At 33.1% G+C, this 16,390-nt stretch overlaps 1 protein-coding gene across 1 annotated transcript in view; it reads left to right on the top strand.

The window, feature by feature from the left end:
• Nucleotides 1–13,145, top strand: part of LOC115221993 (NFX1-type zinc finger-containing protein 1) — a 38,872-nt gene extending 25,727 nt beyond the window's left edge. The window contains exons 2-3 of the mRNA XM_029792100.2: nt 6,082–11,184; nt 12,363–13,145. Coding sequence (XP_029647960.1) covers nt 6,087–11,184; nt 12,363–12,544 — 5,280 coding nt within the window. The 5' untranslated portion in view covers nt 6,082–6,086 and the 3' untranslated portion in view covers nt 12,545–13,145. The remainder of the gene's footprint in view (nt 1–6,081; nt 11,185–12,362) is intronic.
• Nucleotides 13,146–16,390: the final 3,245 nt, after the last annotated feature.

Raw genomic sequence — 16,390 nt, 5'->3', positions numbered from 1 at the left:
ACAATTCTAACATTAAGATGTTTTTATTTTCTGAAAAAGCTTTTTGGCACTTGTCTGACCAGTTCCACTTAACGTCATTTTTTAACAAGTTATTCAAAGGTGCTCTAAAATCATGCATATTTGGTATGTATGCTTGGCAGTAATTTGCAAGCCCTCAAAATGCTTGTATTGTAATGTTTGTTGGGGAAAGCATATTTTTTATTGCACTCACCCTTGATGGGTCTGGTCATCGATAATCTGCCCTAGATATTTTATTCATGGTATACAAAATTCACATTTTTCCTTGCTGAGCTAAACCATAATCTTTTATTTTTTCGAAGATCTTTTTAACATGCTCAGCATTCTGACCATGAGATTCACTTTTTATGAGTATGTTGTCAAGGTAAGCTATTGTAAAATCGAAACTTGCAAGCATAGTGTCAATAACTTGTTGGAAAATACCTGGTGCTACCCTTGTACCAAAAGGAAGTTGATTAAATTTATACAATCCTTTATGGATAATTATTGATAATAATTTTGAATATTTCTCATCAACTTGTACCAACAGTGTTGTAAGGAATTAGTAATAATGGTACATCCCTCCTGCATGTTGAATGGAATAACATAGTCACTATAAATAGGAGAGTATGAGAGAGTACATAGTAGGCAGTCAGAAATAGTCATGTCTTTACTGGTTTTACTAAGTATACTGTATACTGAAATGGGTGTTAAATCAATCCAACAAAATAAGGGTAGAACAGTGGCAACAAGGATTTTAACAACTCGCAAGGAATTAAGAAACTTGAAGAGGAGTTAATAAACTCACAAAGTTATGTTGTGTGAATTTTATGAAGAAAATAAATGTGAAAATTATGGAAAATCTGTGAGCTGGTTTGTTCAAGTTGCAAAAACAGCAGCACCAACAGCAACAATTACTATTACAGCAACAAATGCTGCAATTAATGAAGTTGTCAGGAAATTCGGAAAAGGTTTTCTCACCAAACTATGTCACAAACTCCAGAGTTCAAATATGACCCAGATGAAGCATATCACAGAAAATATGAGCAAATCTTCAAGAAAGAATGTAAAGATTGGGATGATGAGATGAAATCATGCTTAATCTTGAGAAAACTGGTGGTAACAGGACATGAACAATACAGTAATTATATACTCCCAAGAAAATGTTTGGACATAAACTTTAATGACACAGTAGATATATTGTGTAAAATTTTGAGTGAAAAAAGCTCATCGTTCAACACACGTTGGAAGTGTTTGAACGTAGAGAAAGACAATGATGAGGACTACATTACATATGCTGGTAGAGTAAACAGGGAATGCAAGGTAGACAAATTAACACTAGATTTGTTCAAATGCCTACTTTTTACACAGGGACTAACTGCCGAAAAGGATGCAGAAGTTAGAACTAGAATTTTTAAAAAGCTGGAACAAAACCAGGATGTAACCCTACAGCAAGTGTCAGAAGAATGTGAAACGATAGTCAGATTAAGACACAACACAGAGAAAATTGAATGTAAATATTATTTCCAAGTAAAACAAATAGTCAGAATAGTGATGAAGTGATGAAACATGACAAAAATCCGGAAATAAACCCATGTTGAGGAAAAATTGTTCATTTAAAAAAGTGAAGTGCTTTCATTGTAGTAATATTGGATAAAATAAAGACACACAGTTGAATGAAGATGATAAAACATTGGAACAAAGGAAAAAGAATAAATAGTATGTCATCGGAAGAAATTTGTAATATAATGATGAGGAAATTCATGAATGTGAAAATCAGAAATTCAGGTGTTAAAATGAAATTAGACACTGGAAGTGATATCACCATTATAAACAAAAAAAAAAAAACTTGGAAAGATGTCAGTAAGCTGAAATTAAGATAGCACATGGTGTTACAGGAAAAAGATTATATTTTTTTGGTGAATTCGTATGTAATGTAACATTTTGAGGTCAAACAAAAAAAGCAAAGATACGTTTTAAAAAGTTCATTTAATTTATTTGGTATAGAGTGCATGAAACTTTTCAAAGTATGGAATATGCCCATAAGTGTTTTGTGTGGAAATACAGTTGGTTCAGTTAAAGGTTCAAAAGCGGCCGAGGGAGTGAAACAAAAAATTGCAGTAAAACTGAGTGGAATACCTGTAGGTGAGCCAAAACAAAATGAAAAATTGTCTATGATAAAAAGTAAACATCATTCAAAAGTAGATGTTCCATGGTCAAGACTACACATCGATTTCGCTGCTCCTTTAAATGGTTCTTACTACTTAATGGTAGGTGATAGCTTCTTGAAATGACCTGAAATTTGCAAGTGTAAAAAAACCAACCTCCTCAACTGTGATAAATTTTTTACTCCAATTGTGTGCAAGATTTGGCATCCCAGACTAGATAGTGTCTGGCAATGGAACACTATTTAAGTCTAGCAAATTTTTAAAATTTTGTAAAACATTCATGGTAGAACATATAACCATGGCGCCATACTACCCCAGATATAATGGACAGGCAGAATGCTTTGTTGATACCTTCAAAAATCCCTTAGAAAATCGAATAAGGAAGTCACAGATGTGACAACAATTTTTAAGAGTGTACCATGTGACACCAAAGAGTACCACGTGACACCAAAGAGTACCATGTGACACCAAATTCAAATGTGACACAGAATCCATGTAGTTCACCAGTGGAGCTGGTGTTTGCAAGGAAAGTAAAATCAGTTTTTTTATAAATTGCTACCTGGCAAGAAAATAAAAAGTGCAAGAGAAGGCATAGCAAGATTCTTTAAAGTTGGTGAAAAGGTGTATATGAGAGTATACAAGAATGGAAAGCAGAGTTGGAAAGATGGCATAATTACCAAATGCATTGGTAAAAAGTGGAAAAGATATACAAGAGAGATACAGGAACCAACTGAAAAAGAGATTTGTGGAAAGTGAACCAAAGAAGTTGGAGGAACTGATGTAATGGTTGAACAATACGTTCCAAGTACCAATGCAAGTGATTGAACCCAGGTGTACAAATGAGAGGAAGAGTAAACATAGAGTTCCTGAAAATAGATTCCAAGTACAAAAAATATTAAACTGTATGAAAAAAGCCCAAGAAAGGAAGGTAGGGTAGGTAAAAAATATTATTGCTAAATAAAATGACACTTCCTAAGAAAAACTTAAAGGGATGTCGTAAGGAATTATTAATAATGGTACACCCCTCCCATGTGATGAATGGAATAACCTAGTCACTATAAACAGGAGAATACAGTACAAGAGAGTACATAGTAGGCAGTCAGAAATAGTCATGTATTTACTAGTTTTACTAAGTAAATACTGTATACCAAAGTGGGTATTATATCAAGCCAACATTTTAAGGATTATAACAAACAAGTATGCTTCAGATAGGTCCAACTTCAAAAAAAATTCTCTTTGATTCAACTTTTCTTCTGGACTTGATAACAGGTAATTATATGGCATCAAGCGTTCATTTAATCCTGTTGAAAAATCAGGATATACATAGATTTTATTATTTTTTCTTGACATAAACTATTGGGGACGCCATTCACTGCAATCAATATTTTCAATAACCTCAAGCTTTTCAAGTCCATCCAATTAACTTGTTTCAACGCTGCAAAAGGTACAGTCCTTTTTGGTTGAAATATCAGTAAAAAATTTTCTTTTACGTGAAACTTTGCCTTTGTTTTGGTGCAAAGATCTATTTTATCTGCAAAAACTTAAGGAAAAATCTTTTTTAATTCTTTTTTTTTTCCTTCTGACACCTTATTTGTACTGGCTGAAAAATGATCCACATTTTCACAAAATAATATATGAGGAGGTTCCATAAGTTAAATAATTTCATCCAACCTGTTCCAAATAAATTTGTCATATTATTCAGCTCAAAAACTTTGGCTCTTAAGGTTTTTCCAATTAAAATGCAATTTTTTTCCTGAAACACCACATGCAATTTCCACCTAGGTTTTCTGATTTTACTCTACATATCTGCATTAATTATTATGATATCACTGCTCATATCCTATTGTAACTTGATATTCACATTATTAATTTTTACAAACACAAATTTTCTTTTCTGAGCCTCATTTAGATTTTTTATTGATAATACTTTCTTACCAGAATTTTTTTGTTCAACCCTTTTTTGTGTGTTTTGCTCTACAATGTGAGCTTTTATGTCTGCTTTTTCCACACTTAGAACATTTTAGATTTTTAAAAGACAGTTACATTGAAAATATAAGCCTCCACACCCATAGCATGGATTGTGTCTTGATATTTGTTTTTCTATTTTCTTATCCATTATAGACTGACATGCATGAATATGAGGCCAATCTTTTTCTTCAACCATATCAGCATCATATCTCAAATTTATAATCTTCTGGCATTCCTCTGCTACTGAATGTAGAGTTAATTTTTGGTCCTGTTCTAATTTTGTTAATATTCAGGAATGTATATTTGTATCTTTGCTTGCAGTTAGCCCTTGAGCAAAAATTAGACTTTTGAACATGCCTGGGGTTAATTAATTTAATTTGAATTTTTCACATTCTCTATTCACAACCCCAGCATAGGTAACAAAATCTTCATCTTTCTTTACCAAATTTAAACACTGCCAATGAGTATTGAACAGGGAACTTCTTTCACTGAAAATTTTTGATGAAATGTTGTTTCATCAAAACAAATCTCACCTGGTTTCATCATCATCATCATCATCGTTTAGCGTCCGTTTGAACGATGATGATGATGTTGATGATGATGATGAAACCAGGTGAGATTTGTTTTGATAATTACAATATTTTTTGTGTTCAGTTAAAAGTAGTTGCACTGTTTTCTTGTCAGTCCAATTGCTACATTTTTCTTTGAAGGTTTCTTCATATCTTTGAAAATATGCAGAGAAAGTAATAACCTTCTATTGTATTATGAACAAACTCTCCAACCAAGTTTACCATGACGTCCAGCGTGAACAACCCTGAAGTACTTTCAGACTTCTTCAACATTAATTCCCGCAAGTGTTGCTGTTGTGCTGATGCAGATGCTGCTGCTGCTGTTGTAACTGCACCATGCAGGCCAATAAATCCTTCTTGTTAAAGATTATTTCTTTGGTTTCATACCATAAATTTGGATTGTCCAATGCAAGCTTTGAATATCTTGTTGCTACTTTTATATTCTTTCATTGTAGATATATGATTTTAATGAAGGGGGGGGGGTGAAGCAATGTATTCACAGACGTAACTTCCGACTACTGACTCTAGCACCTACACACTCTTTATAAGAGTTTGACAAGTCCACCTTTTAATCACACGGATGTTAATGTCTATCACCACAACAGTGTGTAATGTGTGTAATGTGATGCCTGCAATGAAATGTATGTCAGCTGGATGTATCTATGTCTAAAAATTGTTTATCTGTGAATGTTTACATTCTGTCCTTGGTAATAAAAGGCTGTGGAGGTGCAACGGCCCAGTGGTTAAACCAGTCGACTTGCGGTTGAAGGATCAGGGTTTCAATTCCCAGACCGGACGTTGTGATTGTTTTTTGATCAAAAACACCTAAAGCTCCGGCAAGGGGTAGTGGTGAACTCTGCTGTACTCTTTCACCACAGCTTTATCCCACACTTTCTTCCTGTTTCTGTTGTACCTGTATTTCAGAGGGCCAGCCTTGTCACACTCTGTGTCATGCTGAATCTTTCCAAGAGCTACGTTAAGGGTATATGTGTTTGTGAGTGCTCAGCCACTTGCACATTAATTTCACAAGCAGGCTGTTCTGTTGATCGGATCAACTGGAAGCCTAATTGTTATAACCAACTGAGTGCTACCAATGAAAAACCATTGAGCTACAAAATATGAGGTTTGCTGACATTCTCTGTTGGAAACTTCTATGCTAGCTCCTTGCATTTGATTTGAAAAACAGATAAAGTTAATGACTAGAAGGGCATCTAATGTAAAACACTTCCACAGCAATGTGTAAAGATATGTAAAATGAATGAAGATATGTTAATATATATATAGGATGCTGGTGTTAATTAAATACTGTTTGGAGAATGTCGACATTTGTAAAATCATTGAAATTGTGTTACCTAATTGTATACCTGTCTTTCTTGCAGGAATAATGGACAACAATGGTAAACGGTCAAAAAGACCTCATAAAAAGCAATCAACAAAAACAAATTATAATGGATCAAACCAAAATAGTTCTGGGAAAGATAATGCAGTACGATTTCATAAAAGTCTACAATCAAATTCAATTGCTTCTGGTGGAAAGCAACATAAAACTGAAAAGTTTAAAACAAAACTGAAAAATTTTCCTGATTTTAGAAATCGTTGTCAGACATCTGCAAGATCCATTGTGTGTTCCAAACACAGAATATGTTGTTTAAACTTGAAATTATTTCAAGACCTGATTGAGAAGGATGCAAGCAGTATTTGTCTACAGTTGGGATCCTGTGAAGAATGCTTCAAATACTTTCTCAATAAACCAATTGATCTTCACACAACAACATTGTTTTTGAAAGTCTTGAGACAAAGTTTGAAATCTTTCACACTAAAGGAAATGAACAACAAACATCTGTCACTAATGATGTATTCCACATTCTTTGATCATATCAATGATGTAATTATTGTCATAAGAGACATAAATGACAAAGAAAAAGACTTCTTAACTGAAATATTAAATATATTTAAAATAATTCTAACACTTACTCCCAGCCATTATGTAAAAGTCATGCAAACTGTTGGCATTATAGATATTGCTGTTCAAGATCCTGATTCAGAACTTAATTTGAAAATGAAAGAACTACAAAATCTTTTACAATCTATCAGTTCTGAACATGCACCTAGATCCAGGCAGAGCAGAACAGATTCTTCATATAGTATTGTGGATGATTTTAGGAATCTAAAACTGATTCCCACAGTAGGAGAGATTATTTCAAATAAGAAACCTATCCTCCATAAAAATATAAAAAAAGGTGCTTATGAAAATCTTGACCATTATCTGGACGTACAGTTCCGTTTGTTACGCGAAGATTTTGTTGGTCCATTACGTAATGGCTTAGCTTTATTCATTGGTGATAAGAAAATACTGAATGATAAAAAAAATGATGACTTTTATATTTATCATAAAGTATATGTTATAGATTGGGTAACAACTAAGAATGGCGTTCAATATAAAGTATTATTTGATGTTTCTAAATTCTCAAATATCAATTGGGAACAGAATAAAAGATTTATATTTGGGTCACTTCTCTGTTTGTCTGAAGACAATTTCATAACTACTTACTATGCTACTGTTTCTGATAGGAATTCAGAAGAATTGCAGCAAGGAATTGTTACAGTGAACTTCTTTCCTGATGTTAAATTGAATATGGTGATAAATAAGCAATTTGTTATGGTTGAATCAAAAGCTTTTTATGAAGGATATCGACCTATTTTGATGGGTTTAAAGGAAATTGTTTCTTGTGATTTACCTTTCAAGGATTATATTTTATATGCTGATAAAAATGTGAAGGCTCCAAAATATTTGACAGCTTGTAGCCCTGTCTTTGATTTATCTTGTCTCACTGATAAATCCAAACTTGTTTATGATTATTCCACCAAAACTGTTAAAGTTCAGAGAACCTCTTCAACTGCCATTAAGGTTGATGTTCTAGGTAACAGCTGGCCAGAAGCAGTGTCACTGAATTTCAATGATTCTCAGTTAAGTGCATTTTCCAATATTTTATCCAAAGAATTCTCTCTTACACAAGGTCCACCAGGTACAGGAAAGACTTATATTGGTCTTCAGACAGTCAAGGTTCTCTGTAGCAACTATGAGAAATGGTGTGGCAAGCCAATGCTGATTGTATGTTACACAAACCATTCTTTGGATCAGTTTCTTGAAGGTATTGATAAGTTTTTAGATGGAGGTATTGTTCGAGTTGGAGGACGAAGCTCTAGTGAAATTCTTAAAAAATATTCTCTGCATCAAGTAAAATTAGACAATGGATTTCCAAGGACTAGAGAACTGCAGACAAACAGAGAACATGTATATACTGAAATAACTGCACTTGGGCATCAAATTGAAGACAAAACTATTTGTTTTCAGACTTTAAAGCATAAAATCATTCCTATTGAAATACTTCGGCCATACATGCGTCACTTTTATAATTTGTTGACAGAAAGTTTTCAAAAGAACATGGTTGGAAGTAATTATATGATGGAGGAATGGTTAGGTTTTCAAAATGTCACAGTTGAAGAAGAAAATAGCTTTGAAAGAGTAGCTCATAATGATGAAGTTATTGATGACTCTGATGTTGAATTTCTTCAAAATAATCGTATGCTTGATACAGATATTGAAGATTTAAGTCAAGCAAAATGTAAAAGAAATCCTGTCTCTGATGAAACAAAAGAAAGTGATAATTTAAACAATACAGATGGATTTGAAAGAACAGCAAAAGATAAGAAAAAATTGCAAAAGAGATTCAAAATGGAATTAAAATCTACAGAGATAATGTCTGTTGAAGAAATTGATTCAATCAGTTATATTGATTTGTGGATAATGCCTGTTTCCAAACGTTGGTGCCTTTATCGTTATTGGGTATCTCTCTATTCTTCAAAATTATTAGAAGACATTTTTGAATTAACAACAGAGTACAACATGGCTGCAAAGAGATTGGAAGAGCTGAGATATGAAGAAGACAAAATCATCTTTCAGAATTCTTTAATCATTGGAATGACGACTACAGGTGCTGCTAGATATCGAGCAATTCTTCAAGAAATCCAGCCACGAATTATAATTGTAGAGGAAGCAGCAGAAATTCTTGAGGCTCATATTATAACAAGCTTAAATTGCAAGTGTGAACAACTTATTCTTATTGGTGATCACAAACAACTGCAACCATCTACAAATGTCTATAAACTTGCAAAACACTACAATTTGGAAATTTCTCTCTTTGAACGCATGTTTAATAATGACATCGAAGTGAAATGCCTTAACTTTCAACATCGCATGCGGCCTGAAATTGCAGAACTGGTTCATCCAATTTATCCAGAGTTAAAAAATCACCATTCAGTGAAACTGTATGATAATATCCATGGAATTAGTAAAAATATATATTTTATTAATCACAATCAGCCAGAAAATGAAGTTAGATTTGGGACAAGTAAACACAATCCATATGAGGCATCATTTATCACTGGATTATGTTGTTATTTACGAAAACAAGGTTATGAAAGCTCACAAATCACTATACTGACAACATATTCAGGACAGTTGTTTTCTATAAAGAAATTGATTAAAACTGAGCGACTATGTGATGGTGTCAGAGTAACCATCGTTGACAATTATCAAGGAGAAGAAAATGACATAATTTTATTGTCTTTAGTCAGAAGTAATGAGCTTAATTCAGTTGGATATCTAAAAATTGATAACAGAGTATGTGTTGCATTATCAAGAGCAAAGAAAGGCTTATATGTCATTGGAAATTTTAAGCTTCTTGCTACAAACAGTCCACTTTGGGCAGAAATTTTGTTGTCGTTAGAGGAGAAGAAAATACTTGTTGATGCAATGATATTGAAATGTCAGAATCATCCTGAAACATGTGCTCAAGTAACATCTTTTGAAGACTTTTGTAAGGCACCAGAAGGTGGATGTTTAAAACCATGTGAAGCACGTCTAGATTGTGGACACACTTGTGCATTACTGTGTCATCCTTATGATAAGGAACATACCAAATATATCTGTAAAAAACAATGTGTCAAAACTCTCCCTGATTGTAATCATCCATGTTTAAGAAGCTGCTCCGAACGTTGTACACCATGCATAACGGAAGTTACAAAAGTAATGCCATATTGCTCTCATCATCAGGAAATGTTTTGTTCCAGAGATCCTGTTACATTTATTTGCCAGGAGCCATGTCCATTAGAACTTCCTTGTGGTCATAAATGTTTAAATACATGTGGAGAAAATTGTTTGAGTAAATGTCTTCAAATCATTGAAAACACTTGTCCTTGTGGTCATACTTCAAATATAGAGTGCTATCAAAAGGAAAAATGTTTTGTAATTTGTAAAGAACTTCTCGACTGTGGCCATTTTTGTAAGGGATACTGTTTTGAGTGTCGTGGAATTCATATTCACAAGCCATGTAAGGAAGGATGTGACAGAATTTTAATCTGTGGTCATAAATGTCAAAGTAAAGATTGTTCTTCTTGTATACCTTGTGAAAGGCCTTGTGAAAACCGATGTCTACACAATAAATGTAAAATGAAATGTGGTGAACCTTGTAAGCAGTGTGTTGAGCCTTGTCAGTGGGAGTGTAAGCATTACAAATGCAGTAAGTTATGTCACGAACCCTGTGATCGTCCAGCATGTAATGCACCTTGCAAAAAATTACTTGACTGTAATCACCAGTGTGCTGGTCTTTGTGGAGAACAGTGCCCTGAATTGTGCTCAACTTGTAATGAAGTTGAGCTTAAAGAAATATTTTTTGGCAATGAAGATGAAAATGATGCTCGTTTTGTTCAACTTGAAGATTGCAAACACATTTTTGAAGTAACTGGCTTGGATAATTGGATGGAAGTTGATTTGAATAATTCTGAAATTCAACTAAAATTGTGCCCAAAGTGTAAAACTCCAATCAGGCGTAATCATAGATATGGAAATCTTATCAATAAGACCTTACAAGACATCGAAAAAGTAAAAGAAAAACTGAATGCTGATCCTAGAGAAGTTTCTACATTAAAATCTTATATAGATTCAAATCCAAATCATATTAGAGATTTAAGAAAGTTAAAAGGACATTTTCATATTGGGAGCATAATAAGTAAGGAACATTTTAACTCTATGAAAACTAAGGCTCAATATTTAGAAGTTTTGTCTAAACTGAGTACAATAGATATTCAATATTTGGTTGAATGGTTTGTAAATCATAAAGCTAGATTTACTGCTCAAGAGCTGAAGGAAGCAAGTTTAGAAGTGCAACGTCTTCAAGAACTTGAAAACATAGAAGATTTGAAGACTTATACACAAGGCATGTCTGATATTTCTAGTTTGTTAAAAGAAGCATCCACTTATTTGGAAGGATTTTATTCAGAAGAAAAGCAATCAAAAATTGAAACAATCATGAATAAAATAGAAACTTTAAAGCCCGGTTTGAAGATTTCTGAGAAGGAAAGAATTGAAATTGTTCAAGCTTTGCAACTTCCTAAAGGACATTGGTTTAAATGTCAAAATGGTAAGTAAATGTGAAAATAACTTGTTTGTAAATAATTCATTTTAATTGCGATAGTAAAATCTCACAGAGTTTATCTTTACTTCCATTACTTTTGATATAACACATTCTGACACTTTCAATATTCAGTTAATGTAATGTCCTTGTGATTTCCCATTCATGTACCCCTGTTGGAATCCATATGATGCCCACAGCATCTAATAATGAGACTAAATTATCCAATGTGTTTTTCTCTTTTTTAAGGAAATAAGGAGAAATTTGGTAACTGTATCTAACAAGTTGAGCAACCATATATGTAGTTCTCTCATTTGAAATCATTGTTGTAGATAATATAAAGTCTTGGTTTTTGTACTCCCATGACATCATAGCTGTTTGAAAAGAGCTGAAATAACTTCTTATTTTCTACCAGTTTGAAGCTACATCTATATGTATTCTTAACACACACTCACTCTACCATTTCAAATATCCTTCATCTCTCAATTCCAAACCCACCACTTACCCAATATTAATCTCTTCTATGTCCAATGAATTGCTTGATTACTGCTTAAGGCAACATATAATGTTTTGAAGTCTTCTCATGGTGGGATGGAAGCTGTGAAATTTCAAATGGTGGTGGAGAAATTGTCATGTGTAATAAAATTAAGTTTCAAGTGTTTTAGCATTTCTAAAAGCTCGAAAAATAAAAAAGAATCACACGAATGCAAGCTATTTTTTCATTTCATTAATAAGGTTGAGCAAAAATTACATTAATATTTGAGATGGTGACTGGTATTTGTCATTTTGAAAATCATTGTCCTGTTGAACAATAGCACCTTCCCAAACCTTGTCCTTCAAATTAGCTAACTGGTCAACACTCCAACATCTTTATGCTGAATGTTCTTATTGTTGTTTATCCCTAGGATAGCTTTGATCTAGCAAACCAAATTAGATGCTCTCCATCATGACCATCCCTTCATTATCCACTGACACCACTTTTCTTTTCAAGGCAGTGGGGTGATATATGAGGGAGATTTGACTGCTATTCCTGTCAAAAAAAGAAGGGAAAAAGCAATTTCAGAATATCAGCAAACCTAGTGTTTCTTTTACAGTTATTTCATATCTTTACAATTTTCACTAAAGAAACTTCTTAATCTTGTTATTTATCTCTTATACCTCTATTAACATAAATAGTTTTGTTTCAGGTCATATTTATGCTATTGGAGATTGTGGAGGTGCTGTAGTGACAAGCATTTGTCCTGAGTGTAAATGCGAGATAGGAGGAACGTCTCATCAGTTATTAGGAAGTAATACATTGGCTGATGAAATGGATGGTGCAGAACACCCTGCTTGGTCTGATGCTGCTAATTTGAATTTGATTCAGTAAAAAGATTTTGTTCAATAAATACTATTTCTTTACTTGTAGATCTAATAAAATTTTATTGAAATATACAGTGTTCTATATGTTTGAAAAATTAAATTGTTATCTATTCAAGTTGTAAGCAAATCTAAACATTCTTTTAATTATTATTTATTTCATAACAATATATTTGAGCAATTGATCATGCTGCTTTCTCTTTGTATTGTTTTACCTGTAGTAACTTAACCACAGGTCAAACCTAACTGAAAATATGCATATAAACCTGTTAAACCAAAACTAACTGTTACTCTAATTTCAATACGAAATATCAATGAACACTTTAACTAACCAAATCCAGTTGCACTCTGGTTGTGAGAATAAAGTGAAAGATACTTTTTAGAATAAAGAAAGCCATGAAAGTGGTATAAAATTATTTACTGAACCACTTTTAAGCCTATGAACTATATATGTTTTTTTTTATAATAGATTTGTGTTAAAAAAAAGAAAACATGGTGTTAGATGTAGTTTAACATTTACATAAGTACATTTTATACCCTGGAATCCTCTATACTTCCTTTCCTACTAAATTTGCTTGTATATTCAGTCAAAATAAAGAACAAAATTATCACTGTTACTGGCTTGTTTCTTTAATTCCTCAATATTTTTTATTTTAAGCATTTGACAAGGTAAACATGAGAGGGAAAATAGAGATAGAGGAACAGAGAGGGTGAGTGCACAGGTAATTGAACTGAAGTGTGATATGGTTACACATGGGGATTGATGTGGACATTGAATATCCAGTTTGGTGAAGAAGGGAAGCAAATATTAGTAGGTCAAAGAGGGGGAGAAGATGATAAGGGAAAATAACAAGGTAATAATGTGAAGTGTAGGGGGACGATAGCATCCTTTACAGAAACTAAGTGCTTTGTACTGCTGCTAGATTTGACAGGATTTCATTTTTGCTGAGATGGACAGGTTATATCTAGCACAGCATATCACCACTCTTTCTGGTCCTTTCTCATCTCCTCTCTCAAGCTCAATATTTTAAATTTGATCTTCACTACTTCATCCAACATCATCCTTGGTCTCCATTTTCTGCAGGTTCCATCCATGTCTAGCAATCAACTTTTCTTTATACATCTGTATCTCATGACCAAACCGGCACAGTTTTCTCTCAACAAATATAAAGATTCTACAGAGATTTTTAGAAAATCTATTTTCCGTATGCTGTTAGTGTTTATTGCACCTAAACATCAATCACAAAGTCTACTTTCCCTGTTAACTCTTCTGAAATTACACTGTGCCTCTAATGTACCCATATTTTGCACTGAGTATGCTGTATGGAATTTTTACTGTAACTATATGGTATTTTGATGTGATTCCACATAAGTGTACTACTTGTTTATGTATCTATGTGTATGTAGCAGGAATATTTGGCAGAATCATAATTGTCAACTCACTACCTAGGAATTGAACCTGACTCAAACTGTTTAAATGACCAAGACTTTGTGAGAGATTGATGCTGTCAGCAAACAACTGACCAATCAGTCCATAACAAAATCTTGGTCATTTGAACGTAGTTTGACTCAGGTTCAATTCCTAGGTAGGAAGTTAGTGTTTAGGATTCTGCCAAACATTCCTGCTTCACACACATAAACATACATGTTGCTGTTATCATTTCATTTCTATATGTATGTCTGTCTGTGTGTCTCCATGTATTTTTATGTACTAGCATATATTGAGCCTAACATTTACTAGTCTGCCTTCTTCACCATCCTCTTATATTTTGAAGTTAGAAAAGTTATGTTTCTATGTTTTGTCTTCATCTGTAGATTAGCTTTTACTAGTGTGTATGTACACGCATACATTTATGTTTGTATGTGTATGTATATTTATTATTTAAGTATGTACATGTGTGTATGTAGGTTATATATATTATGTGTTTGGAAAGTAATTGCATTTTAGCAGAAAGTATATAAACACAAAAATAAACTACATTTAGCTGAATAGTTTTAATCAAGAATGTAATCACTATCATTTTCAATGACTGCAGCCCAACAGAAAAGTAACTTTCTTTATGCCACTTTCAAAGAAACTTATTTCTCTTCCTTAAAAAAAAAAAAGGCTGAAAGGCTGTTTTCAACTTCGTCTCTTTTCTTATAAAATGTTCTAGTGATCAGAACAGATGGAAATCTGTAGGTGTTAAGTCAGGTGAATATGGAGGATGTGGAAGAACCTCCCATCCTAAAGATCTTATTTTTTTCTTGGGTTTGTTTTGAAGAATGTGGCCATGCAGTGTCATAGTGGAGAATAACACCTTTTCTGCTTACCAAAGCTGACCACTTTTGATGCAATTTTTCATATATACAATCAAGTTGTTGGTAATAGATGTCTACATTGATGGTCCTTAATGTTCTAGTAGCTCATAATGGATGATACCTTTTATGTTGTACCAAGCACAGTGCAAAGATTTTTGTGGATGAAATTCTGGTTTTGGTGTTGGCACTGGCTTCTCATAGCATAATAACCATTGTTTTTTTCGTTTTCTGTTGTGCAAAACCATTTTTCATCACCAGTAATATATGTGCTTCAGAAAGACAGGTTGTTATTTTGATTAGAAGACAGCTGCAGATAGTGGAATGTTGTGTTCGGTTTTCAAGCATAAGCTCATATAGAACCCAAATTCCCTCTTTGCATGTTTTCCCAATTTGCTTGAGATGTTCTTGGGTAGTTGAACATGACACATTAAATTTTAGTGCTAAATCTCTGGTGCTTTGACAAGTTTTCAAAAAAAGAGTCTCATTCAAAATGTCATCATTCAGAGTGAGTCATCTTCCTGATATGTCACAATCTTTAAAGCTTTTAGACCACAGCTGGCATGTATGAACTTTCACTGCATTATGATACAATTCACAAATGTTTTTCATTGCCTCTGTAGCAGTACTTTTCTTTCGAAACTCATACAGTAAGCAATGGCAAATATGTTGCTTTGTAAAATTCTTTTTCTCCATGGGCTTAATTACCAAAATAACTATGAATGACTCACTACTGGATAGAAGAGATGATATGCTATTTCTAGACAGTTCCCACCCATTCAAACTTAGCTCTGACATGATTAGTTCATTCATATTCCATAGTGGTATAAAAAACACAATTACTTTCTAAACACCCTAATATATATATATATATATATATATATATATATATATATATATATATTTGTAGAAAGGTTGACACACACACACACACGCACTGTAGTATAGACTGCATAAAGCTTTGTCTAATATATAAATGTTTGAAATTTTTATTATAAAGTCAAAACAATACAAATTATAAGAAAGAATACAAGTCAGTGGTTTGTACTTCTCTCTTCTATTTCAATATTTCAGTGTTAAGACAGATCACATCATTTGTCTGAAGATTTTCTGAAGGAGTCCTAAGCCTCAAATATTGAAATACAAAATAAAAGTACAAGCCATCAGTGTTTATGTGTGTGTATGAAGTGTGTTGTGATTTGGTAATTGAATGAACACAAATGCTGTTGAGATATTAAATGCAAAAATATTTATTCTTATCATTAACAACTAAATGTTGAATGACAAAGGAAAGATGTTTACACAAATAAGATAGTTCAAGACTTATACAATAGGCTGTTGAATCAGGTATAATATGACATTGTGTCTTTCATGGAGTTAGGTTGTGTTGCTGCCATTGCTACCAACATTGTCATTGTTATTAACCTTTGTCTTGGTGCGAGACACAGCTCTGGTCTGCTTTTTGCTAAAATGCACTAAATATATAGTTGCTGTTCTTGGTCAGAAAAAGTGCACCAAAGATTTAATCCTGATCAACCAAAAGTTTTGAATGGTTAAT

The sequence above is a fragment of the Octopus sinensis genome, linkage group LG19, assembly GCF_006345805.1.
Source record: "Octopus sinensis linkage group LG19, ASM634580v1, whole genome shotgun sequence".
Classification (NCBI taxonomy): Eukaryota; Metazoa; Mollusca; class Cephalopoda; order Octopoda; family Octopodidae; genus Octopus; species Octopus sinensis.
Note: the sequence above shows the minus strand (reverse complement) of the source record. Positions and strands in the feature narration are given on the sequence as shown.